Below are 26,758 nucleotides of genomic sequence, written 5' to 3'. Positions count from 1 at the left end.
TTCTGAAACAAAAGAATTATGCAAACAGAATAACAATTTTCTTTTTCCTATGCCATACCTAAATTCTATATATTTCAATATGTTCCAAGATAGATTTTCTTGGAAGGATTGTGTTCCACAATTTCTTTATATCATTTATACCTCTTTATATCTTTCCTCTCTGTACTCATTCCCATAGTATACATGAGCCTTAACGTAACACGAAAATAGTACTACTGTATGAAGTTAAATATTTAAGTGTGTTATATCTGTTACCTAAAATCACATACTCTTAACACCTTTAAATAGTTATGCCAACATTACATTACCCATAACATTTTAAAGGGAATTAGGCAATAACAGAAAAGGATCGCTGCAGCCTAGCGTTGCTTTTTCTTTTAATCGGCAATTTGAACAACACTATACATACAAGATTAGCTGTTATCAGACTAAATTTGAGATTACATATATAAATACTCCAGCACATTGACAAATATGGATAAAGTTAGTGAAATCTCACACAGCAAAGACAGCAAGATCACAAAAGAACATAGAGAAAGCTATTCATCTGAGCTAGGGCTAGCAAAATACATTGCTAAAAACATTCATAATCAGAAATTAAGAATTTCAGACAAACAAAATGAGAATAAATTACAATTGTGTATACATAAATAACAGTTGAGAAGGAGTGAATGAAGATGGTGAAAGACTTAAGGGGTTTGGGTATGTTTTCCAAGAATGCTGATGTTCTGCTCTTGATGAACACACAGAACGAATACATTCTTTTGACTAAACCAACCAGTAACTGAAGCAGATCTAAGTCTGTAAAACCAATGGATGCTCCAAGGTTCAAATATCAGCTCTAACCAGTTTGGTATGTTAAGCCTTTCACACTACCTAAGCTAGTTAGATCACATAAATTTTGGTAAATAAAATAAATTTGGGTCAGGTTTTGGGTGTGATTCATGAAGACAGCATTTTTCCTACCTACAAACATTTCTCTGTAATAACAATAAGGCCCTTGTAGTTTGAACTAATTTTGAAACAGTTGTAAGAACACCTCCCCATACTCATCCCACAAGTCAAATGAAAGTTAGATAGGAAAACAGAATGTATATATTGTCTTTCCTCAGATATTGTCAACTTTGTTAAAATACCTAATACCTAGTGCAATGCTCTTAAAAATGAATTTGAAGTGAGTTTGAACTCCTAATCAAGAAGAGAAAACTAAGAGAATTTAATTTTTATCCAATTACTCATTTACTCATTGAAATCATGTTAGGTGGAATGCTCGATAAATAACTTTAGTGAACTGTATTCCAAGGGCAAACCCACTAACTTGAAAACAGTACCATATCACCTTCAGTTCTTAGGTATTCAGAAATATTGCTGGTCCTCTGAATTTCTCAGCTCTCCAAGACGGTATGATCATCAAGACAGGAGGACAACCAAAGCCAATCTCAATACATCATCACAGAGCTACGGAACTTATGGTACCCAGCAAACACTCTTGAGTTTCTATACTACATTATTGTATTTTCCTTCATTTATTATTTTCCTTTTCAGGAATCTTGCTTTTATTTGTCAGGATTATAATATTTAGACGGTCAGTTTAAATAATAGCGATTCTATACAGAATCATTGAATGGTTTGGATTGGAAGGCACCTTAAAGATCATCAAGTTCCAATCACCCCTGCCATGGGCAGGAGTACCTTCCACTAGACCAGGTTGCTCACCATGACCCAGCAATGTGCACTTGCAGCCCAGAAAGCCAACCATACCCTGGGCTGCATCAAAAGAAGTATGGCCAGCATGCCAAGGGAGGGATTCTCCCCTTCTCTTGTGAAACCCCACCTAGAATAATGTGTTCAGCTCTGGGGTCCTCAGCATAACAAGGACATAGAAGTATTAGAATTAGTCCAGAGGAGGGCCAAGAGAACGATCAAAGGGCCAGTGCACCTATCCTATGAGGACAGGCTGAGGGAGTTGGTGGTTCAGCTTGGAGAAGAGAAAGCTCCAGGCAAGACTTCATTCCAGCCTTCCAGTACCTAAAGAGGGCCACCAAAAGCCTAAAATCAAAAAAGCTCCTAGGTATTTACATATGTTTTAGTGAAGAAAGGAAAAGGCAAAAGACTATGTATTTAAAATAGTTTTAACAGACTTATTATTTGTAAAACTTCCTGAAACATGTTTGTCAATACAGCAGCTTAAATAATCATCCTACCTACTGTATGTCCACAATAAATCTCTTTTTATTTCCCATGAAATCAAACACAAACAAGCTGTAATACAAGATCCATAGAATGACAAATCAACAAATTATTTTTTCAAGTACACAATTTGTCTTGTTTTTATAATTTTTGATTTAAATTCATTAAGTATTTTTAGACTACACAAAGTACTCAGACAAGTGTTTTGCGTTACGCTGTTAGTAGAGGCATTCAACCACATCCACGAATATTCACAGAGTTGGTCTTATAAACTTTTCATCTAAAATTGAAATCATTCCAAATGCAGAAGAGAATAGTTTTACCCATTTGCACAAAATATGACTGAAAATCCATTTTATTAAGATGTACTGTCAACTATACTTTGGTATTCAAAATGAAAAGAGTGGGATGCCTTCTTAACAATTAGAGAAAATCCATTCTGCCTTCATTTGCTTTATTCCTGCATCTGGGATTTACCCATAATATTACCACTAATTGTCTTTATTCTGTAAGAATGATTTCATCCATTATTTTATCTTCAAATAACAAAAGTCAAACAACATCCTGTCTCCTTCATTTGGATTCTCTATCACTGTTGCATTGTTTTCTCCTTTCAGCTTAACATTTTTTCTACGCTATTAGTCGTGTTCTCCTTTTCCTTTGGGAAAAATAGCTTTTCCAATTTTCTTTTCCAAGCCACTTATACATTTTACCATCAACAAGTTTACAGTCTATTTGTTGCATCACAGTTAAAACCTGGGCTTTTATGTAAGAGTATTTGCCATTTAAATAGCCATTATATAAAGGGAAAGAAAATTATAAACATTTAAATGCATCACTTTATGAATAAATTCAAAGTTGGTATAAATAACAGTACAAAGAAATTATAAATTTAAGTTCCTTCTTTGGCACCAGGTAAAAGCAATTAAGCGATCCCAGGATCCACTTTCTCTGTGTATCAACAAAGCCAACAAATCTTCTAAGGCTCCAAGTTTTATTATCATATTCCTTACTCTCTATAATAAGCTAACTGATGAAGAAAAGTGAGTACACAGAGATCTGTAAAACAGTACTAAATAACCCATTCACTAACTACCCATCTGACTCTCAGAGGTGCACATTCATTAATTTAATTTATAGTTCTTATATTTAATTATTTCCTACACAACCCATGTAGCAAGGGAAGGCTATACAGGCTATGTACTATGACATGCTGTCTTCCGCTACAATTATCAACTAGTTGGTAACTACTAGCTGTCTTATCAAATGAAAGAAATACCAGGATGCTGGGCTTTGATTACCTGTAGTAAATCTCTGTCATTTTATTTCCATGTTTCTAATTATTCATTCTATAAAAGTTTGTTCTAAAGCCTTGAATACTATGAAGAGTGGAGGACCCACAACTGGAATGTTTGTGACACCAGAGCATCTAAAGCTAAATAAATTCATTACTACAAGGCAAAAAGTAAGAAATTTTTTAAAAATCATTTAGGAATACTTTTAAGTGAACAATGCAAGGGGTATGTTTTGCGAAAATCTATCAATAGTAGTCATAGCTAGTTAGTTCATCTGATCCCTCCTCAATTCAGACTTGATTAGCAGTTTCTGGGTCATCACACCCTTTCAGCTGGACCACGGTATTGGTAATGCTTTGTAAGAGTAGAAGTTAACTATAGCAACATATGCAGCTACTTAAAACTAAAGCCTTTGATTGTTGCTCCAAGTATATCAGCTGGTATTCCTGGTTCCCAATAAGTTTATCGTTGGTTGCTAACCTCATATTGGCTGTAAAGCTAATACTGGGCTGCAGGGTCTGCATCCTGTGACCTTTCAGAAGACTCTTACTTCTTATACTGTATTTGTTGGAATTTTAAAGCATATTTACTGTTTTGTGTTACATAGGAAACTAATGACTATGTAACCACATTTTAAAAAGCATTACTTCCTTTTTCTTAGATACTTATAACCAGCATCTGCCTACAGAAGTAAACTGAAAAGACCATCTTTTACTTAGAATTACAAAAATTGTCATATCAAGTAATGTGCAAATGTGCGTGTACTTGTGCATATTTGTAGGGAACAAATGAATGCTCTTTATAAATAGAAGGCATAAGATTATATACTATCTTTGGTGCTCATTGAATAGATTAATTTTCACCACTCTTCTCCATATAATATTTAGCCATAACTTTGCCTATAGCTTGAAATTAAAATGCAGGCTGACAATTTTTGAAAGTCTGAACCAGATCAGATACAATAGAATTAAAAACTAAGTTTTGCTTTATTTTTCTATGGACTTAAAAATGGCGCATAAGGCCTCAGGGAGATCATCTTAGCAGATAATTACTCACTATTCATATATCAGGGTCTTGGTGCTATCATTTTAATAAAATGAAGGATAATAATAGAAATGTTCAAGCCTGAAAGATCAAAGTATGTTCTCTTTCAATGTTCTTTATAAGTGGAGGTAGAAAATCCTGACAGGATCTTGCTGTTCTTGTAAAACAAATAATCTGTATTGTTCTACGAAATATTTACGATAACACTTTGCTTTTATTTGTTATTGCTAATGTTGTTTTGTTATTGTTTTACTTTTGTTACAATATTTCACAAAACATTTTTAATAATAAAGTCAGCTACCAGAAGCTATAACTAAACTTAAAAGCTTTCTCTCATCTTATCAGAGTCTACATCAAATCTAAATATAAAATGACTAACCAAACAATTAAAATATAGTACTTACTCTGTCTGACAATAATTGGCCCATAATTATCAGTACTGAGTCTTGAATGAAAGCCAGAACAAAGTTTTTAAAGAAAACATATGAAAAGAATACCTTATAGGTAATGTGTTCTGCTAAAACTGAGGGAATAGAATTGAATGAAAGATTTATTCAGGTATAGAATAGGTATAAATCTTGAGGTATTCAAATACTAGTCTAAAATATTGCACAAAGACACAAAACAGATAAGTCAGTCCTATTTATAGACTATATCAACTCATAAGGCATGTTAATAGTTCTCAAGGTTTATCTACATGATAATTTTCAGTAGAAATACTTTATTCTCCTGAATAGGTCAGGTTAGCTCCAGCCATTTATAGATGTCAAAATACAGTCTTCTCACCATGTAGCGCTTCATTTGTCAGGCTTAGTTAGATCCTCTATCAAAAATTTGTATGAAAGAGGTGGAACCAAAGAATCTACTTCAATATGGAAATTATGATGACTACATCGTTCATTTTAATTAGATCCAAAGCTTGTCTTACTCCATTTGACAACACAGAAGAAACGATTGGAAAAAAATTCTTTGTACATATGATGTAAGCAAAAGAGAGTAACTGCACAGGACTATGAAGTGCTTTGGGCTCTTTCGTTTTGACAGATAAAAGCAGAATTACCAGTGCTGCCTCAAAAGTTTCTCTAACTTCTCCCTAGGTCATGGAATGTCTCAGGCAGTACAACTGAAAAATAACTGCTGCATCCACTGCCCATGTTACATTGTGTTATTCAGCCTGTACCGGGTTGAAATGCAGTTGTTGACCAAAAAATGTAACAAATGGAAAACAAACAAAAAGCAATTGTTATCTTGGTTATTACTAGCAAGTCACCAAATCAGAGTTTGTAATAATTAGTTGATAAAATACATCTGAATGCATAGGAATTATAACTATTATTTTTTTTTAATTGTTCTTTCATTAACAAAAGGGAAGCAGTAACATACCTCTCTTCTCTCTGTGAACTTCTTCCAAAAGTTGTTCTTGCTTTTTCATCTGTTTAAAGAGAGACTGATGTTCAGACTCCTTCACCTGTGTAAAGTGCTTAAGCTGTTCGCGGCTCTGCAATAAGTAGCATCGCAGCTTTTTTTCCTTACTTTCTCTTTCCTTCACCTCCTCACACAGCCACTGAAGTTTAGTCTACATTAAAAAATTAGGACAATAAAAGAATTCTAATAAAAATATTAGGACATAAATGTTAATTGATCAAATTACCTTTGAAATTACAGCTTATTTATTTATAGCCATTACTGCATAATAATAATAAAAGGGAACATTAGGATATATTACAAGGATATATCTTGAGCCTTCAAGAATCTCTAAAGAGATATATTTTGGCTGATAACTATATGAAGATGAAATACACAGATTTTATTTTTTTAATCAGGAGCAGAATTTGCTGGTGTGGGTAAGGAAATTCAAATTTAATTAGGGTATGTATATAGACACAAAGAGGTACTCCCTCATTTCCCATCCACATTAAAAATTAAGTGACATCAATCCTTTAAGGTCAGCAAAAGACAACATTTAAGGTTCATATAGAGGAAAAAGAAAAGAGAGCTTATAGATACTATAGATGATGGATGGTCAGAGAGAATCTAAAAGCAGTAGAAGAGAACACCATGTACAGATACAAAAATGACCCAACTGTTTGATCAGAAAAGAGCAAACAAATAATATATTGCTCTAGATGCAGAAGAATATAAAGTTATCCTTATCTTTTACATGTAGGACTTAAGACACAAAAAAATGAGACATATTCTTCTCTCTGGCAACCAGCAAATAGGACCCATGGGAATGGCATGAAACTGCAACTAAGGAGGTTCAGACCAAATACTGGGAAAAAGTTCTTCACTGAGAGGGTGGCTGGACACTGGAACAGCCACGCCAGCAAGTCTGATGGAGCTCAAGAAGTGTTTGGACAACACTCTCAGACACATGGTTTGATTTTTGGGTGATTCTGGTTGGAGCCAGGAGCTGGACTTTATCCTTGTGAGTCCCTTCCAACACAGGATATTTTATTATTCTATTATATTCAAATTATTAACTATAGACCTATATTACTTTCTTTCCATACTAGGAAACAAATTTTCCCCCTAAATGTTTTCAAATTCATGCAACTTTAAAATATATATAACAGATCTGAACAGTACAAGACAGTAGGGGAGATTCAGCGTGCAGTCACATGGACTATGTACTCCAGAAAAGCATGGCAGTCAGAAGCATCATGAATAGTGATGCACATTCTCCCTTTAAAATGTTATGCCTAAAAGGACTTGCAAGATCTATACAATTTTTATGAACAGGGAGAGGGTATAAGGCACAGAAGATGGAAATGGGCAGGATCGTTAGCACTATCAACTGGATGAGATGCTAATTTATCATCAGAGGACTTGAGAGACCAAGTCACCACTGAAAGAACTCAAACATTTACTTCTTCATCTGTGAAACTGGATGCTTATTGTGTAACCTTTATTCAAAATGTTCTCACTCTCTTTCTTGCTGACTAAATTTCTGTTACCATCAAAGAATCAATCAAATTAACCAAGACAGAAAAAAGGGTAATGGTTGGAATTTCAAATCTCATACATAGAGTAGACGGGGTGTATCAGGATCTGTTCAAAAAAGTTAACATCTCCTGTAGTTAATGACTGGCTCTTCTCTGGTACCTCCGTTTCCATGTTGTATTTACATTCTAAATATTTCAAAAGTCCCAGAATGTACCATGTTATATTAACTCCTGCTGGGAAGATGTTTTGCTCTTTGTCAGATTCAGTCACTTAATAAAACAGTAGGGATAGTCAAACAAAACTCAGAATTTGAGGACAGAGAAGCAATGACTAGCATGATATTGATGTATAAGTGCTGGTTATAAGCTACAGGCAACAATTATTTGATTTGAAGTCAAACTGATTGACCTTCCTATTTCAGTAAAAGCCTATAGGTTTGAAAGTACTCAGCAATGTAAATTTGTTAATTGGTTGGATGAAATGTTGATCAGTAGAAAAGAAATCTTCCTTCTGTCTTGGATAAACATTATTTTTAGAATATACAAAATACGGTAATAATAATAAAATATACTGTCATCTCTAATTTCTATCCTGATTTTAGCAGTGAAATATTTACACAATTTCTTTTTGATACAAAGGACTTTTTTCTGTATATCAAAAAGGGGGAGGGCACATGGCAGGGGAACAGTTTAAGAAGAATGAGGAAAAAGACAAAACCTGCAGAAATTCTAAAGGCAACCCCAACCTGAGTAAGAGGAAATGTACAAGGAGTATGGTGAAAAGTAACACAGCAAACATTTTGAAAGTATGGGTATCCCATAAAGACAAAGTCCTTTTTTTCACTTGTTCTGCTTGCAAATCTCACACTGAAACTTAGGAATCCTGCCAGGAACTGATATACTATATCTTAAATTCATCACCAATTCATATGTCTTTAAAATACATGAAGAATCTTTCCAAAGAATGAGTTGCAGCTTCCTGATTTCAAATATTAGTTCTAAAAAAGGCACTGTAGAACATTAAGTATCTCACAGCTCTAATCCCCTTTTTTTGTAATGTAACATACCACAAACAACAGAGCATCTTATAGCTGATGTTCCCACACCTGCTGTCACAGTAAGTACTGAATCTGAAACACCTGTTGTCGAGAATAAGCCTTTACCACAAATTCTTCGTATAATCTCTGCAGATATACAGAATGAGATTCCTCCATAATGAATTGCAATTATCATGCTGGGATATTATAAAGATGGGATTTTCTTCTGTAATTTTTACAGTGCACTTCTATATTTCAAAAAGCCAGAAATTCGTATCAAAATCATCCTCATGTTCATAAACGTGAAGAAATTAGTGAACTTTCTGAAAGGCTAAATAATCCTTTTTTTTTTTTTTTTTTGACCAGAACTTCATATTATTTCTCAAAACAGTAGTAAACCTAGAACTTTCAAAGATTCTTAATTTAGACTTGATTTCACTTAAAGAACATAATGGAGACAAAAGGCATCAGAAAAAAAAAAGGTTAACTATGCCATGGATCAAGAGCTGTCATAACTGCAGAAGGGAGCATCTCTCCTCCCCAGCTAAACTATTTAAATTAATCTCTTTAAAGCTGCAGGTTTGGGTACTGCAAAAGTACAGCACTTTTCTAAAGTGGTAGTTGTTATAGCCTCAGTGTACAAGCAGTATTCCCTCACACAAACTGTGAAATTTCTACAGCACTATTAATATACCCTACAGTTCATAACCCTTCTTCAGTGGAAGCACGCAATGCTAGAAACATTATGAAAAATGCAGGGACCAAACTGTATACTTAACACTAAAGTTCAGAAGTCACATCTCAAAAATATTTGTATGTGAAGCAAGTTTGTTCCTTCTACAGATTGTAGTAACTGAGAGAAAAATCAAAAGACTGAAGAAAACCAACTCTTGAAAAGGGACCATTTGTAAATACTTCTAACTACAGAAGTATTTGAAAAAGTGAGCACAACAATTATACTAAAGAAAGAAAAAGCAGTACCAAGGCCATTATTATTAAATACAAATTTTGTCACTCCTTGGACGTGATGTAAACAATTTCACTTTTAGAAATTTAGGAGAAAATCAAAAGACTTTATGTTCTGAATACTTATCAGCAGTTGCAATAACCCAGAAATACAAATGTGGTTAACTATTACAGCAAGATATTCCCAGATTCATATTGTATTTTATTTATTTATAATGAATACTTTCACTGCTTATTTCAACCAAGCAAAGAAAGGGTGACACGAAGTTTTTCATTCATTCTAGACTTTCTTATGGCAGCTAAAGAAACTTACATGATAAATTCATGGAAATAATTATTAGTTGTACTTTAAAAGGTCTTTTTAATATGTCATTGTCACTTTTTAAAATAATGAAAATGCTTTCTGCATAACATTTCTTTTTTGGTTCATTTTATCTTTGTTATTTATACTGGCAATCTCTCTTGGTCTACAAGTCTTAGACTATACATGAACAGTAACCACATGGTTCTTACATGGAAACAGTTGCAACTTTTCCTTTAGTTCTCCTGTGGCATTCTACATGAAGCAAAAATGTTTGTGTATTCCACCAAGCTTAATCTTTTTAAAAGGTACTGGGAGTGAGTCTCTGTGCATGTACTGGGGTTTAAGGAGGGAAGCAGCAAAACGAAAAACAATAGCTTTAAGTTACTAGTCATCATTTCTGAGAAGTCTTGAAGCATGTATGCACCTGCATTATAGAATTCAGAAGCTTTAAGCAACTGTGGAAGGATCATTTTCCAGAAATCCAATCTAATAATCTTTGGATTTAATAAAAAACAGCCTTATTTCAAATTATTACTTGCCTTATTACATATAATCCTGTAGGAGAAACATAACCAGCTGACTACATTCTCATGTTTTTCTTGTCTCAAAATAATTTATACAGTGGGAAATTCAGATCTAAAGGCTACCACTGCAGATTCTTCAATGCATTATTTTTTTTTTTGTATAACTGCTATTTATTTGGCTATAGAGATATTTATTTCTTGTTGACAGGAAAATCTATAAAATAATTTTATCAGTTTAAATAGCCTGATATTATCGTTAACTGCTTCCAAAGGAATGATTTTGTTTTTTTTTTTTTCCCCTTTAACTATCTTTTCAAACACACTTTCTACTGAATGATTATGAATGTTGGATATTACATTACTCAGTAAGATTTCAAAAGACTTGACTATTACCTTTGTTTCTGCAAACCAGCGATGAGGATCATTCAGCACCGTTGGTGTAAGTGATATTGCCTATGGAGTAGTGAAGGAGAAAGAAATATGCATAAAAAAGGGTATTAGAAACAAAAAGGAGAAACACTTTCCAGCTTACTGAAAAATTGTCAACTAAATATTCTCTGCTAAAAAAACAGTTTGGAAATCATATCTGTAAAATGGTTTAATAGAATTGTAACTATAAATTAGCCACAATTAAAAGCAAAATATACAAATTCATTGACTTCTTTTTGTATCAAGGTGTATAGTCTCAGTCTGAATCTGTGTGTTCTTTTTTTTGAAAACATTATATTTCCAAATAGCACAATCAGACTCTGCTTTAAAATGCCTGCTTCTCAAGAAAAGGCCAACTTCACAGCAATTTAATTGTATAAACCAAACAGTATAAACCAAAAGTAGCATAACCAATTGTTAGTCATTGAATTGTCACCAGTATATCTACAGAAATGCTATGTGCAGCATGGTAAATGACTGGTCACAAAGTGAAAAAGGGCAAACCACAAAAATCTTAAAATATTTATGTTTCACAGTGGTGGCCTTTGTGTTTTCATGAAGAAGAAATCACTTGCTTGGAATATTTCATAGGTATTAAAAGAAAAAATACAAATTTCACTAAGTTGATAAAAAGAGAAGAAACTTGCACCAGCACGCTTCATTAATATTGCAAACAACAAGAAAATGTGATATGCCTTTTTTCTGCAAACTGAATGGTGTTAAACATCTCCAAAAGGTACTGTTACATGCTTTCTATATTATTTACTAAATAAGTGGTGATAATGGATTTTTTTTCATTGTTGTAGTTGGTAGATAAGGGAAAAAATGTCTTATACACATCTCTCACAATTGAAACCTATTTAAAATGAAGTTGACTATTAACGTTATGTCTAGCTCATCCTTTATCTTATCTAGCCCTATCTCATGATTACTTTGTGCCTTCCTCTAATTTAAATAGGAATTTTTTTTTGGTTGGTTGTTGGGTTTGTTTGGTTGTTTATAGGCTTTTTCCCCCAATTTTTTTAGCACATTTTGAAATTCAGTGTGTATTTCTGTACGTTTTGGACCAGGGCTGATAATTTTTTTTATAAGCATATTTCTTTAACAGGTATTTACAAGGGCTTTATTAAACACCAAGACCAAAAACCTAAGCAGTACCAATTGATTACAGACTTCCATGTTTTATAAGAAAATTATTGCTACAGAAAGACACAGCTGAAAAAAAGAAAGATTTATTAGGCATGTTGACCACAAACAAAGCAATGCATAACCACAAGTTGTGACTTCTATGGCAGCAAACATGATTCTTTGCCACAACATTCAAACAAGGCAGTATACAGTCCATAGTTTAAGCATTACTGGTGTAGTTATTCCAAGTGTAAGGTTTCTTATAACAAGAATACTGGTTGGGAAAGTAAATCTGAGAAGTATATGTAGAATTATTTGTATTCTTTCTTTTTATGTAGAATTTCTTTCTTTTTACGTAGAAATTTCTTTCTTTTTATGTTTCTTTTTTTATGTAGAATTCTTTCTTTTTTATGTAGAATTATTTTTATTCTATTCTAGAACACCAGTATATGGTGATTTTAAAAAATCCTGTTTATCTTAATTCAGGGATGATTAAACCAGGTCTTTATGTCACAAGCGTTTATCCACTCCTTGACTGCTCACCTCAGTTGCAGTGGCAACTCCTTGTAGTAAAGAACTTGTCTGAAACATTGACAATAACTAAGTACTGGGGAGAAGAACAATACAACAAAGGGAATTTCTTACCTTTTTTTTTTTTCTTTTCCTAATTTATTTTTCAGACCAGACACCACAGAGCTGTGTAACATTTCTATTCACATGTCTAGTCAAAAATTCAATTTCAAATCTTTTAAGTTTGTCAATATGGCAAATAGGGCATATAAAAGGCAATAACGAAACTAGATAAATTATGAGAATTATGAAAACAGAAACAGCAAAGCTTTATCCAGAAAACAAATACTCTGCAGGAGGTGGGAAGCAAGTCCAAAAAGGCATGGTTTGATGTTCAAGAATATATCAGATCACAAAGGCTTAGTAAGTAACAACAGATCTGTAAGGACAGAGAGGAGGAAGCTTGTTTGTCAACTAAAAAGATCAACTTAAGATAGAAAACAAAAAAATATTAAAAAAGATAATGGATTTTCAGTATCAATGCAGAAAAGTGTCTATTTCAAAGGCAGTCCAGCCAAGTGACCAAGGACACCAGATTAGAAAGCATGCACTGATTAAATGGCAAGAGAAGAATGGGGTAATCCGAGTGAGTGCTCACAAAAAGATTTGCAAAAGAACACAGTAATGAGCAATACATGGACAGATCTTCACAGTATCTCATTCTAGTAACCTGTACCTACATCAGCTAAATATCCCTAATCCTACTGCCCCTAAATTATCTATACCAAATGAGTGACATGTAATAACAGCTCACATAAATTCTGCTACAATCACCCACTAAGAAAACAACAAAATCTGCAGCATACTTAAAAGCTTAGAATTACTTTGAATTTCTCCATGGAGTCCCGAGAAAAAATTTCACAAGCAGCATCAATTTCACTTCCTATCATGGTGAGAATGGATTTCTGTTCCATTTCTAAATGATGCAGTTGATCCTTAAACTGCAGTCTGGCCTCATCCATTCTTCTCAAATGATCTTCTTCATAACTGATCTGTTTATTCTGCAGTCAAAGGGGAAAAAAAAGCAGGAAAAAAAATCCACAAATTATTGCATTCATACCATAACACGCATAAATAGCAATGTATCTTTTAATTTTATAATCACACTATACTCAGGCACTGAGTTCAGTTCTTTGCCATGGAATATAATACATTCTCATAGTACACAAAATCATCTATTAATTTTTCCTATTCACCTGGAAGTCTCCTAGTTGTAAAGAAACCACACCAAATCCAAACCCAACAATCACAGAGCTCTATTTCAGAGTCAAAACTAGACATTCTCTCATGAAACTTTTTTTCATGAGTAGAAAAAGAGCCCACAATAAATACTCCTTTCATTTCCTAGCCCTAATACTCCTTTTGACACTAAGGTCACGACCCTAATACACCTTTTCATTTCCTGAACATTTCTCACATCCCTTTCTGACAACCCACACTCAACACAAAGAAACAGAACTCATTGCTATTACTTTACCTTCATTTACTTAGGCTTCTTTGCTTAAAAATGATTCTGTGCTTAAAAGCTTCTCCATCGTTTTTCACCTTAAATATAAAAGACCACCTCTGTCTAAAAGATGTATTTTTCTAATAAGACAGAAGTTGGAACTAGTTTTCAACTGACTGCAAAAGACTACGTGCACTTCTACAAACACATTTCCTTAACAATAAATATTATAGTGCTAAAATCCCAACCTAGACAAAACACATTTTAAATTTAAGTATTTTCTATTAGCCTGAAAAGTTGAGCTTTTAAAGCACTTCCTGTTAGTCTAATAAAAGCAAGCTAATAGAAAGGCCAGATTTCATATTCATGTCCTGTAAGTCTTGGATGCACTATTTGAAAATTCTATGAAAATACTTATTGTAATAATAGAAAAGTAATACAGTCTTTTGAATTCATAGGAAAATGTAATTTGAAAAAATAAAATTCAATACTGATCCTAAATATTAGCAGAAAAAGGAAAATGCAGGAAGTTGGAATATTACAGTAATTCAATTAAACTTCTGTCCCAAGATTTTTTAATCCATAGGTATTTCAGTAGCAAACTATGAAAATAATAATTTATGCAACAGGTTTTGTACCCTGAATAGTTCTACCTAAACACTACATTAAATTTTGGGAATATAGTTATCACAACAGAAGAGTTGATGCAGCTAATAATACTAACGTACAGCAAAACCAGCAGCCTTCCTCACTGTTTTTAAAGGCTTTTAAACAGCATTTCAGTATATAAATTAATCTAGTCAAAAACAGCATTTAATTCAGCATGTTATCAATAAATTTAAAAAGTCTGATATCCTTCTTACACAAGAAGGAAAAATTGGCAGGGAGCTAACTACATAACGTCAAGAGGTTTTTATTCCAGTCTTTCAAAAAAGAAGAAAACATTTTTTTCTCAGGGCCAATATTCAGAGTAAAGAGTCATTATAGGCTGAAGATAGAAGAAATATGACAAAAGGAGTTAACAGCATTTTGGAATAATCCCTTTACCTAAACTATATTCAAAATGAACTTCTTAGATTTTAAACTAAACTTCTATGTGAGGTTTGTACACTTCATTTATAGTAACAAAATATGAATTGAAAATTAAATTGGAAAACCTGAACAAACATAAGGGATCTCCAATATCAATAGGCAAGTGTTACCAGATTTAAACTATTAACCTAATGAAACTGACAACAATCCAGTGGTCTATGTGCAACGGATAAATAAAACTCTTGTGTCATGTTAAGATAAATACTTATATCACAGAATTTAATGCCACACGGATGAAAAAATAGTAATCTGACATAGAAGAATAAGAAGCAGATAGAGGCTCCATTAAAAAAAAATTAATGAGGATATAGCGCAAAAAATATGTATATGTAAGCAGTTTCCTGCAGGATGCTTTTTTTTTTTTAATGTTTTCTTGAATTTTAATTTAGGAAATGAACATAAAACTATCAAAGATGAGAAATAATCAATGCTGTCTTAATATGAATTAATCAAATACTGACAGCTGCTTTATACTGGAGAAGGTAAAACTTCATCCATGCACAGAAATACTCATCTGAAATCACAACACTGCAGAAAAAAAATAAGATATAAAAATTGCACAAGGTAAAATGCACTTGCGTTAAGAAAAACATTAAAAAGCAATGTTGTAGAACCAATCATGGAAACCAACAAACAAAAAAAAAGAACTGAAGAAAGCAGTAAAAGGAGTTACAACATATAATGACTTCAGCAACTTTTAATTTATCACTCGATTTATTAAAAAACAAAAGCTGACAATTGCAGATAGTGAAACTGCAAATTTGTATTTGATAGTAATTAATAATAAGAACATTAAGCAACAAGAATGGCTTGTAGAAATCACTGATCTCTAGAAATATAATGCCAGTATAAGAGAATAATGTATGTTTCCCTAAAAGCTTGCTGTGTTTAAAATATTCAAGCAGTAAATAATTTTTATCAAGATATTTAGAATTTATTTTACAGTGATTATCTTGCCTATCTAATTCAAATTTGCTCTAAATTATTTGTAACTTAACTGCAACTCCAGAGAACGTGAAGAAAACTGGAAGAACTTAAGTATTTTTTAGTTGCCCATGTTAGAAGTATATAGGAATGTACATGTAGTACCTATATTCCTACTCTGATAAATTATTGATATAACTCACTGATAAATAATATCAGTGTATCCCTGGAGGGATACCATTCATGACTCAACCAAATCACTTCTGCCTTGTTTGATTTGTGTGGAAACTTTGTACTACAGTATGACTGCATATATTCTTGAATGTGTATATGTATTCTTTGCATTTTAGATTCATCGCCTAATTCTTTAGTTCACAGTTTTAGATATTTATCCTAAAGTTTAAATAAAGTTCAGAGACTGATGAATTACGTTTACCTTTTTCTCCAGTTCTTGTTTTACAAACTCACATTTTCGCCTGAGTTTTATATTTTCTTCTTCACTTTGGGTTAATTCTTCTGTCAATTTATCACATTCAATTTTTATCTTCTCCAGTTGTCGACACTGAGTCTTGACTGTGCTTTTCTCTTCTACAAGTTCCATCTGATGGTAACAGATGAACAGATGACAAAGTCACTACTATATGGGTTATTTTAAAATCTTCACAGACATTAAAGCTTCAAAACCACAGAACATGATCATGGATTATTAATTATCTTTAATTTTTTACATTTAAGTTATATTAAGTGCAATCACTTATCTGAACATGGAAAACATGTATCACAAAATTTGAAGATAATGATCAACTCAAGAACACAATGAAATTAAAATTGTACACTGTGACTTAATATCACTTATTATTTGTTATTATTATGATTTATTAGTGCTGACACAGAAGTTAAATGATACGGACTTTCCCTTTAAAGTGTAGAGCTTTCCCACATTTTACTTATAATGAACATTTAGCTGCAAAACCAGATCAATCAGCTTAGAAGAATGTTGATGTTTGCCAGGTATGTTGTAAATTTCTGCAAGACACTGCAGTACCATAGAGCTATTTAAAAGCAGTAAATAGAAATCTCAGATTCTGCATTTCAACTCTGCTACACTCATCAGCTGACATCACCTTAAAAAGTTCAGTATTTATGCAACTTTTCCATTACTGAAATAATTTGGAATCAGAAACTCCAAAACTCATTTCATTGCAGGACCTAGTATGAAATTTATATCTGCGGGGAAATAACTTTAAAGATTTTGTTATTTTTTCATTTCTAAATTGTGTGAATTTAACTCTATTTATGCAGATACTACAGGTAAGAATGAAAAAAAAAAAAAAAAAAAGAACTTCTAAGGGTCCTAAGAGCCCTAAGTGAACAAAATATATTGGTTTTCTGTGGAAAACACAATGAGACCTGTCTTTCTAATTAAGAGGTTTGCTGCTCATTCAACTTAGTAAAACTGAGTTAAACTGACAGATCTGAGAATTCTCCAGAATAATTGCAAAATACAAAAAAGTAAACAAAGCTAAGAAGAAAATTGTACGCATAATATCATTATCCAAAACCAGCTTCGTATAAGGTGAATTGCAGGATGCAGTTACACACAAATATAAACTTCCAAAGCAAATTCCTTCTTGAGGAAAATCAAAAATTCTGTTCTTCTGATTAGACTATAAATAAGACTATACATATACATTTTATGGTGAAGAAGTATAAGAAAAGTTTTACAAGTTAATTTAGACTTAGGACACAAATACAAGCCTGCAGTGCTTAAAATATTTTCTGTGAGTATGTTTATAAAATCCTCTTTTCAGTTCCTACTAAAGATAACCATATAAAAAAAATATATACAGATGGAAACAATCCAAGAAACAGATTCCTCCTGTACATCATCTTTGAGACATGACATTGAAAAATAATTGTTATTAATTTCTAATATGGACAAGGCAATTGTGAACATAATTGAATTGATCTAGATTTAAACCAATTTCCACTTCTGGTTATTTTCAGGAAAAATAAAACTACACCCACTTGTTGAATTTTAGAAAAGTTAATTCAAAAAGAAAGACATTTATATACAATTTTATACGTACCTCTACATAATCATTCATTAAAGACATAACTTGAAATTGCTGTCAGCCATGAGTAAATTTTATATTTCCTTATTCTAAAAATACATGGATGTTTTTAAAAGTAAATGAGGGCAGGTAGTAAAATTAGGGGACAGATTCACGGCTTCTGAATGCACAGTGTTTGGGAACTACTAAGCAAACTACTTCATTTTCTCTACCTAGTTTACCTATCATTTTGAAAAAATTATAGAGACTGTGCTTCCAGTAGAGGTCCTAACAGAAAGAGAAGTAAAAACTTTAGCACCAGAATCTCAGTACTCAGACAGTAAGATCCTTCTCAATACTGACATCTCATACAAAATGCTGAGTGCTTCTCCAGTTCTACAGCAACATGCATGAAGTTTAACAACTGCATGAAGTTTAACAAGGCCAAGTGCCGGGTCCTGCACCTGGGGCGCAATAACCCCAAGCAGAACTACAGGCTGGGAGATGAGTGGTTGGAGAGCTGCCAGGCAGAGAAGGACCTGGGAGTGATGGTGGACAGTCGGCTGAATATGAGCCAGCAGTGTGCTCAGGTGGCCAAGAAGGCCAATGGCATCCTGGCTTGTATCAGAAACACTGTGACAGGCAGGGCTAGGGAGGTGATCGTCCCCCTGTACTCGGCTCTGGTGAGGCCGCACCTCGAGTACTGTGTTCAGTTTTGGGCCCCTCGCTACAAGAAGGACATCGAGGTGCTTGAGCGGGTCCAAAGAAGGGCGACGAAGCTGGTGAGGGGTCTGGAGAACAAGTCCTACGAGGAGCGGTTGAGGGAGCTGGGCTTGTTCAGCCTGGAGAAGAGGAGGCTCAGGGGCGACCTTATCGCTCTCTACAGATACCTTAAAGGAGGCTGTAGAGAGGTGGGGGTTGGCCTGTTCTCCCACGTGCCTGGTGACAGGACGAGGGGGAACGGGCTAAAGTTGCGCCAGGGGAGTTTTAGGTTAGATGTTAGGAAGAGCTTCTTTACTGAAAGGCTTGTGAGGCATTGGAACAGGCTGCCCAGGGAGGTGGTGGAGTCACCATCCCTGGAAGTCTTCAAAAGACGTTTAGATGTAGAGCTTAGGGATATGGTTTAGTGGGGACTGTTAGTGTTAGGTTAGAGGTTGGACTCGATGATCTTGAGGTCTCTTCCAACCTAGAAATTCTGTGATTCTGTGATGCAATATCCCTATGCTACTGTCCCATTACATAAAAATACTTAACTACCCTATTTTTTTCTTATATTTTTCTGCCTTTCTTGCAGAAGAGGCAAGAGAGTGAAGAAGTATAATGGATCAAAAGGCACTTTCAACATCAAAATTCCTTCTCTAATTCAGATTAGGCTTTGAGTCTTAAGAAATGTGTTCAATTTGCCCTTACCCCTACTACATGCCTCCCAACTGACTTTTATATTTTAGACTTTGCCATTAACAACCTTTGGACATGATTATGTATATTTTTTCACAAAGACAGTTAAAAGGGTCAGACAAGGCTGACCTGTAAATAAAGTCAAGATTACCTGATTAACAGACAGTTGCTCACTGGGCACAAAAAAAAGATAAAACTTTCTTTTAAATTTCCGTAAACTCTAATCCCAAAACCATAGTATTTAAATATACTTTGATAACTCACATAAAAAAATTTACCTTAACTTGGAAGACAAATCTATTCATAAAACTTAAACCCAGTTTGAATTGTGAAACAGAGAAACAGGAGGAGGGCATACAGGTTTATAAACGTGCAGTCTTCCCATCATCCAATGGTGTTGTTGGCATTTTGGTTACTAGTGTTGTCCAAAGCTTGCCAGAGGGATGGTATTTGCAATGAAATGATGAGTTCAGACAAAAAGAAAGTCACCTGCACAATATATTAACAGATTTTCCCAGGGATTAATATGTCCAGATATTTCATTGCTCTTACAATGTTTGAATCAAGACACTATTTTGAATTATCATTGTGTACTTCCAAAAAAATAAAGTAGTCTACCCAAGTTATCTTAAAAAATTCATTTCCCTTAATCCCTCCACTCCTCTGCTTCAGAGAGATGAAGCTGTAAAAAAAATGCATGTAGATTAAGGATTCTGGTTAAGTCACAAATCTGTAAATGAAACAAGGAAGTGAATTCTCTAAAGATTCTGTTTAGCTACAACAACCAGTATCAATATTGAGGTCCATGCTATAAGACTGACTTTTCCTTCTAAGGGGAACACATAGTCACAATCAACTCATTTTTTGATTACTACCATCTAGAACATATTCCCCTTCTCTACACTTGACATTAAACATAGAGTCTTAATTGCAATTTCATTGTCAAAGAAAAAAATCATATTTGGATAGATCACCTAAATAACAATACTAGACACATCACAAATTAAGTCCCTAAAATGTTAAGCATTGCTGTCAAAATATTTTTTAATGATCCTTCTACTAACAGCTACCTAGATTTTTTTTACTGCTATCTTCATTAAATGCAGTACTTATGAATTATTATCAATTATATTATGATTGATATAATAACTAACCATCCTTTTCTAAGTAACATTAATTCATAATTGCCAAGATGCAGAAAATACACATTTTTAGTGACTCTGCATATTTGTGTGAAAAGAAATAGACTTGTTTATATTACCAATGATGAAGTACACCATGAATCACTGAAGTTTTGATTAAGGATATTATAACTTTTTATGGTTAAATTGGCAGAATTTTGATATGAGCAAATTTTAATTAAAAAATATCTGATGGGACTGAGGTGGAAAGTGCATTTATACTGCTTCTGAAGCACATTCAAATTATGCTGGTAATTTACAGCCTGTCTGGAAAACTACTGCCTCCACTAATATGTCCTAATAATAATTTGTATATTCATAAAAAATACTATCTTACATATATATTTAATCATGTAATCAAACTGCTTCAATAGCAGTGCAATGTTTAGCTTATACACAAGTTTTCATACGACTGTTGACAATTAACTGTGCTATGTAGAGTATCCATTTCAACTTAACTTCTTCAATTCTCTTTAGACCACTTAAGACACTGAAATATATGTTTTCTTTCTAATGCAATAGCCTTGAATCAGTAGCAAAGGATGTGAGCTGAAGACATTAACTTGTTTCTTAATGAATAAAATGTTTTAGTTTCATAATTTACTGCATATGTAGCCACTTCCTTGAGGAATTAGAAATTCTAAAAAGCCTTCAAAATAGAAGGAGCTACAAAAATTAATCTTAATGAGACATATTATCACTGTTCACATTCTGAAAATTCTTCCAGGTACAACAGCGTTATGCAAGTTAAACATTTACAAAAATGTACTATCCCTGACATAATACAAGTTCTATAGTAGAACCATGAAAATAACTTGTTAAAATAGTAGTTCAAAAAGAAAGGATCAAATGACGTTAAAACTACAGCCTTACACATCTCCTCCTGTTCTGATCACTGACATACCTACTATCATTACTTCCATACTAATAGTTTTTTCCCTTAAACTATTATGAGATTACATTTTCGACCATTAATTTTAAACTTTTATGATGACCTGAAATAAAGTGTGTGTGTATGTGTGTGTGTGCATGTGTGTGTTAAACGTTTTACAACCCATAGTTCATTACTTTCATCACTCTATAGAAAGAAAATAGCTTACTTTTGGAATTACTCAGAATAAGTACCTTTAGCATTCTAATCTGAGCATCTGCATCATCCTTTTCTTGTTTAAGGAGTTTCATGAGCTCTTGAATGTTTCGTTCGTGCTTGATTTTAACATTCTGTAACTCTGATCGAAGATCTGCTAACTCCTGTTGATGAACCTCTCTTTCCATCTTCAACTGCCTGTTAGCTGAAGTCATCTCTTCATGCTTAGAGTCCTGTTGTTTCTGGAAATCTGAGAGGCTCTTATGTAGTTCTTTTTTGACTTTCTCTTCTTCTGCTATTCTATTTGTTAGTTCCACACGTATGGCACTCAGATTTTTTATATCTGCTTGCATTTCTAAGAGTCTTTCCTGGTCTTTTTCATGAATTGAGTTACTAGTTGCAAGTTCTTGCTCCAAGTGTTCCTTCTCAGCTTGCATTTGATTTTGTAGACAGACTTGCTTTTTCAATTCATCTTCCAATTTATTTACAGTACCTTGAACTTCTTTAATCTCTTCTTCAAGGCACAACTGTTGCGATTTCATTTCATTCAGTTTTACTTCTTTGCAATGAAGTTGTTCTTCCTGCTGGGCCCTCTTTGTAAGTACATCATTCAGCTCTTTCCGAAGGTTTTCTATTTGGTGTATAGCAGAGAGAAGTTGACTTCTGAGGTCATCCTTTTCTTTGAGGATCTAGGAAATACAAAAAATAAATCCAATGCCACCTAAAGTAATTAAAGAAAATTGTTGGAAACTAACATCTAAGGAACATGTAGGCTACTCAGTTCTGCAAAAACGCAATTCAAATTGCTTCTAATGAGTTCAGTTACTCAGTGTATTAAATTTAGGTGCAGAACATTTGTGATCTCAAAGTATACCTGTCCTTAAATGACTAAGATGCCTAAGCAGGGATGCTTTAGGTTAATACCCAGTTTCTCTCATCCTCTTGTCTGACTGAGATAGTCTTATTTGCAAATTTTTCAAGTAGCAGTATGGAACAAGAAAGACAATACAGTAATGAAGAACAACATAATGAAAACTACTGGCCATATATACCTTACCTATAGTAAGGTATATATGTATATATGTATAGTAAGGTATATATGTACTTACCTATAGTAAGGTATATATGTAGGTCCATTGTATAGCCTGGCTTGTTTTGCTTATTTTCTAAAATATTACATAATATTCTATTGCCTTTAAACTCTGAAACTACACTCTGAAGAAGTATCAATAGTAGTTGAAAACCAAGTTCAAATGAAAGGTAAGGAATTAAGACCTTAAAATGAAAATCAGACACATTTAATAAAAACACTGCTGTTTTCCTGAACAGCTTAATGGTGTGAGGTTTTGTGTCCTCCCCCCCTCCCACCCCCAACATTGATATCTCAGGTTTAAAAAAAATCTAGAAAATACTTGGATGGAAATATTTCACACTGCAAGTGCATGTGTTACTAAATCACAGAATCATACAAGTTTAACAGAATGTGGTATTCTATGATTCTGTTGCACTCACCAGTCCTGATTCTTACTTATCTCAATTTACCACGTAATTTTTTAAACACTGTCTACAGTACGTTTACCACAAGTAACACAATTGCTACTACAGGAAAAAAAAAAAAGGGGGGTTACAAGGTTACAAGATCTTCCTGATGCATCAGCCACTGCTATATAAAAATATAATTAAAAGAAAAATTATTTATAAAACTAAATGATAAGGTTACAAATAAGAGTCAATCTTACCTGATTATTCTTGTCCATCAGTTCATTGATAGTTTCATTTTGTTTTTCCACCTCATAATCTAGTTTCTTACATTTCAACTTCCATTGTCGGATGGCTTCCTGTGCTCTCACCTTCAAATCTTCTCTTTTTTTCTCAGTCTCTAGCCTGAGTGCCTCTGAATGCCTGAATTCAGTGAGGTATCGTTCTGCTTCCTTGGTACTCTCTTCAACTTGTTGAGCTAACTCAGCCGAATGGAGTTCAGTTTGCCTACGTCCATTCTCACATGCCTTGTAGCAACTCTGTATTTCCTTTAGCTGGTCTAGCATTTTTTGCTGTTGCTTCTCCCTGTTTTCCAGGTCAGATGTTAACACCTAGAATCATCATAGCAAAGTATGAAAATTTCAACCCTAAAGATATACAGTATGAAATCTTATTAAACTACATACAGCAATGCTTACATCACTTTTCTATCTAAAATATGAAGAGAGTAAAAGATCTCTGACTATCATGTTAGCACACAGAATCTCCCACTCTGAGATGGTAAAGAATTTCACCACTGGATATAAAATACATCAACATTAGCAAATACGCAGGAGGGGAAAAAAAAAACTTTGACATGAATATACACATATAAATGTGAATTTTAAGGTTTTATTTTTACTATTAACAAAAATAAGTTTGATCTTTTCTATCAGGTTGCCCTTCATTCAGAAAAGGTAAGCAAGCATGGACCCAAAGCAGTTGATGTAAGCTGAAAAATCACAGCATACCAACTTTTCATGAAGCCTTCCCTACAAAATAAGGGGGGATAGAGAAAGAGCAGGTCTCCACACCATTTACTTTCATATTTCATAACAGGAGTCCCAAATTTACCTGTACTTTTGAATTCCTATTGTGACATATCTATATGTATATCCGTATGTTAACCTGCATACAGTTGTCAAAATTCTGTTTGATCTATAAGGGTATTTAAAACATTAAATAAACAACTTTTCAGATACAGGCTGTCATAAGAAAAGGAAAAAAACACCTTTTATTAAACTATATTTATAGTTTAATATAATCACAGAATCTTTAGGCTGGAAAAGACCTCCTAAGATCATGGGGTCCAACCATTAACCTAGCACTGCCAAGCCTACCGCTAAACCATGGGATCAGGTTACCAATAATTTTCCAAAACCTCCCTCCAGATGTGGTGCATATGTTTATTCACGCTCTGGGAACAGACATAAACAAGCACTATTTGTTGGAGGTGGTTTTGCTTCAGCATCTATAGTAACACACCTCAAACTTTACTGTCTATATATGCCACTTAAAAGTCAATAAAAAAAAGGACAGGTTGTGGTCCGGCCTTTTGGTTCCTTGGAAAACCCCAACACAATGTCAGTTTCTAGTCATTCATTGAAAAAAAGGAGAAGGATTGGTGGCAAGCACATTTTTAGATAATACTTCTAATAGAACAGTTACAGGTAAGTAATGCTGATTTGAAGCAACCCTCTACTGCAACAAACATCTCTAAATCCAAAAAATCCTTATGAAAGATAGGGCTTGACTGAATTACTTAATTTGTATGTCCCCCTACGTGCTTAGAAACGGATATAGAGGAAGATATATTGTTGCCTATAGCTTTGTGCCCTAAGCTAATTTTAATGCCAGAATTATCCTACATGAGTTAACTTGAACATATTAATAGCTTTCTAGCAGTGTCTAATGTTTTCTCAAGGAATAATGCATTTTTTTCTATCCTTAAGCCAAAGTATTTAAAAGTAGTTAAATAAAAATATTTTTAATTCACACTTATTTCAAAAATTAAGATGTAAAATTCTGAGTTAAGGTTAAAACATACCATCAGATCTCCAAAATAAATACCAAATATACCACGTTTTTAAAATTGACAAGCCAAAAGCAAAAGCACCATCTTCAAACTCCGATAGTTCAGTAACAAATGGCTACATTGGTACTTTAACATCCATACCATCATTTAATGAAAACTGTCCCATAAGATGGTTCTGATTGGAAATAACAATCAAAAGGGCCAGTAGAGCATACCTTGCTAAAGACGATACCCCTTTCAGACAAACACTGCTCAGAAAATGATTACCACTTTTTTTGTGGAACTATACTACCAGCAAACAGCATATGGTTAATACAACGCATCTAAAGTCCCATTAAACAAGCTAAACTATTACAAAATTTTAAAAGCCTAATTTTGATTTTATGGGAACGAAGATTGTTTTGATAGTAAGGAGTGATTATGTAAATTACTGTTGTAATTGGAAGAACATTGTTCTTGGCAGTGGTAACCTGTGAAAGCATGACCATACAGTTTCAATTCATAAGCATGACATTATAACCTTGGCTTTTAGTTGTAAAGGTTGTTTAGAAAGAAATGAAAAGTAGTTGATAATTAAGCTGGATACATAGCATCACATTTTTGAATTTCAGTGTATTTTCAAAAACCATTAGATTTCATATATAGAATTCAGAGTGCTGTAGCACCTCTCCTATGAAAAAAGGCTGAGAGAACAAGATGATATTTAAGGTCCCTTCCAACCCAAGCCATTCTATGTTTTATTTTTTGTTAATAAATAGCATTTGCCTATTTTTCATAAGTTTGTCAAGTTCTTCAGTCCTGAAAGACATCCATTTTCACTACAAATACAAAAACAAAATATCTTACATAGAAGATTTATACCCGTATCCTACTGTGGAAGCACACACGGTCAGTCTCAACTATTCTCAACTATTAATAACTGGAGTAAATAGGTAGCCCCTACTTCCCATCATGTTTAATATTTGTATAAAAACATCTGTAGGAGTCTCATTCCCCAGTTCCCCTTTATCCTTTCTGTCTTCAGTTTTATTTCAGCCTTTGTTGCAGGGACATGAATACAATACATCACAAAATGCTGTCCTTAGTATAAGGCACAGAGCTTGACTATTTGCTTTGCACAGCTGGTTTTGTGAACATTCTATGGCAGCTGTGGCCAGAGCAGTACTACGTTCAGCACAGCCTGAAACCCAGATAATGGCTAGTTCAAAAACTTTGAGGACATTCTGGTATTATAATCAAGTGTGACACCATAGGATTTTCTTGCTGTGTTTTTGTTTGTTTAGAAGGTTGGATTTTATTTGTTGTTGGTGGTGGTATTGTACTGAGGGTGAAATACTGCGTTATCAGTAGGAAAGAAGCTGTCCTATGATACCACAACATCCAGAAGCTAAAGAAATTAATCCTTCAGAGCTGCGGGATTTGAAGGAACTGGTCAAAAAGAGGGAAAAAAAAAAATCAGCCCTTACCACAGACCACACCTTAACATAACTCCCGGGTAGATTTAGATTTACAATGCCCAGAGACCTATTTGAACTAGAGAAGTTACAATTACAGATCTCAGTTTCCACCTTTTACTTTAGTAATATAAGG

At 33.7% G+C, this 26,758-nt stretch overlaps 1 protein-coding gene across 6 annotated transcripts in view; it reads right to left on the bottom strand.

Annotated features, from left to right (window-relative positions):
• CEP128 (centrosomal protein 128) overlaps positions 1–26,758 on the bottom strand; it is a 125,506-nt gene that overhangs the window by 60,883 nt on the left and 37,865 nt on the right. For 4 of the 6 annotated variants that reach the window (XM_068683035.1, XM_068683040.1, XM_068683037.1 and 1 more), the window contains exons 13-18: positions 23,355–23,705; positions 21,654–22,304; positions 16,332–16,496; positions 13,257–13,433; positions 10,699–10,758; positions 5,913–6,105 (exon numbers count right to left, since the gene is read on the bottom strand). In XM_068683035.1, the coding sequence (XP_068539136.1) occupies positions 5,913–6,105; positions 10,699–10,758; positions 13,257–13,433; positions 16,332–16,496; positions 21,654–22,304; positions 23,355–23,705 (1,597 nt within the window). The remainder of the gene's footprint in view (positions 1–5,912; positions 6,106–10,698; positions 10,759–13,256; positions 13,434–16,331; positions 16,497–21,653; positions 22,305–23,354; positions 23,706–26,758) is intronic. The other 2 variants (XM_068683041.1, XM_068683039.1) reach the window with 2 other exon arrangements.

The sequence above is a fragment of the Anas acuta genome, chromosome 5 (assembly GCF_963932015.1).
Source record: "Anas acuta chromosome 5, bAnaAcu1.1, whole genome shotgun sequence".
Lineage (NCBI taxonomy): Eukaryota > Metazoa > Chordata > Aves > Anseriformes > Anatidae > Anas > Anas acuta.
The sequence above is the reverse complement of the archived record's forward strand: the minus strand, read 5'-3'. Positions and strand labels throughout refer to the sequence as shown.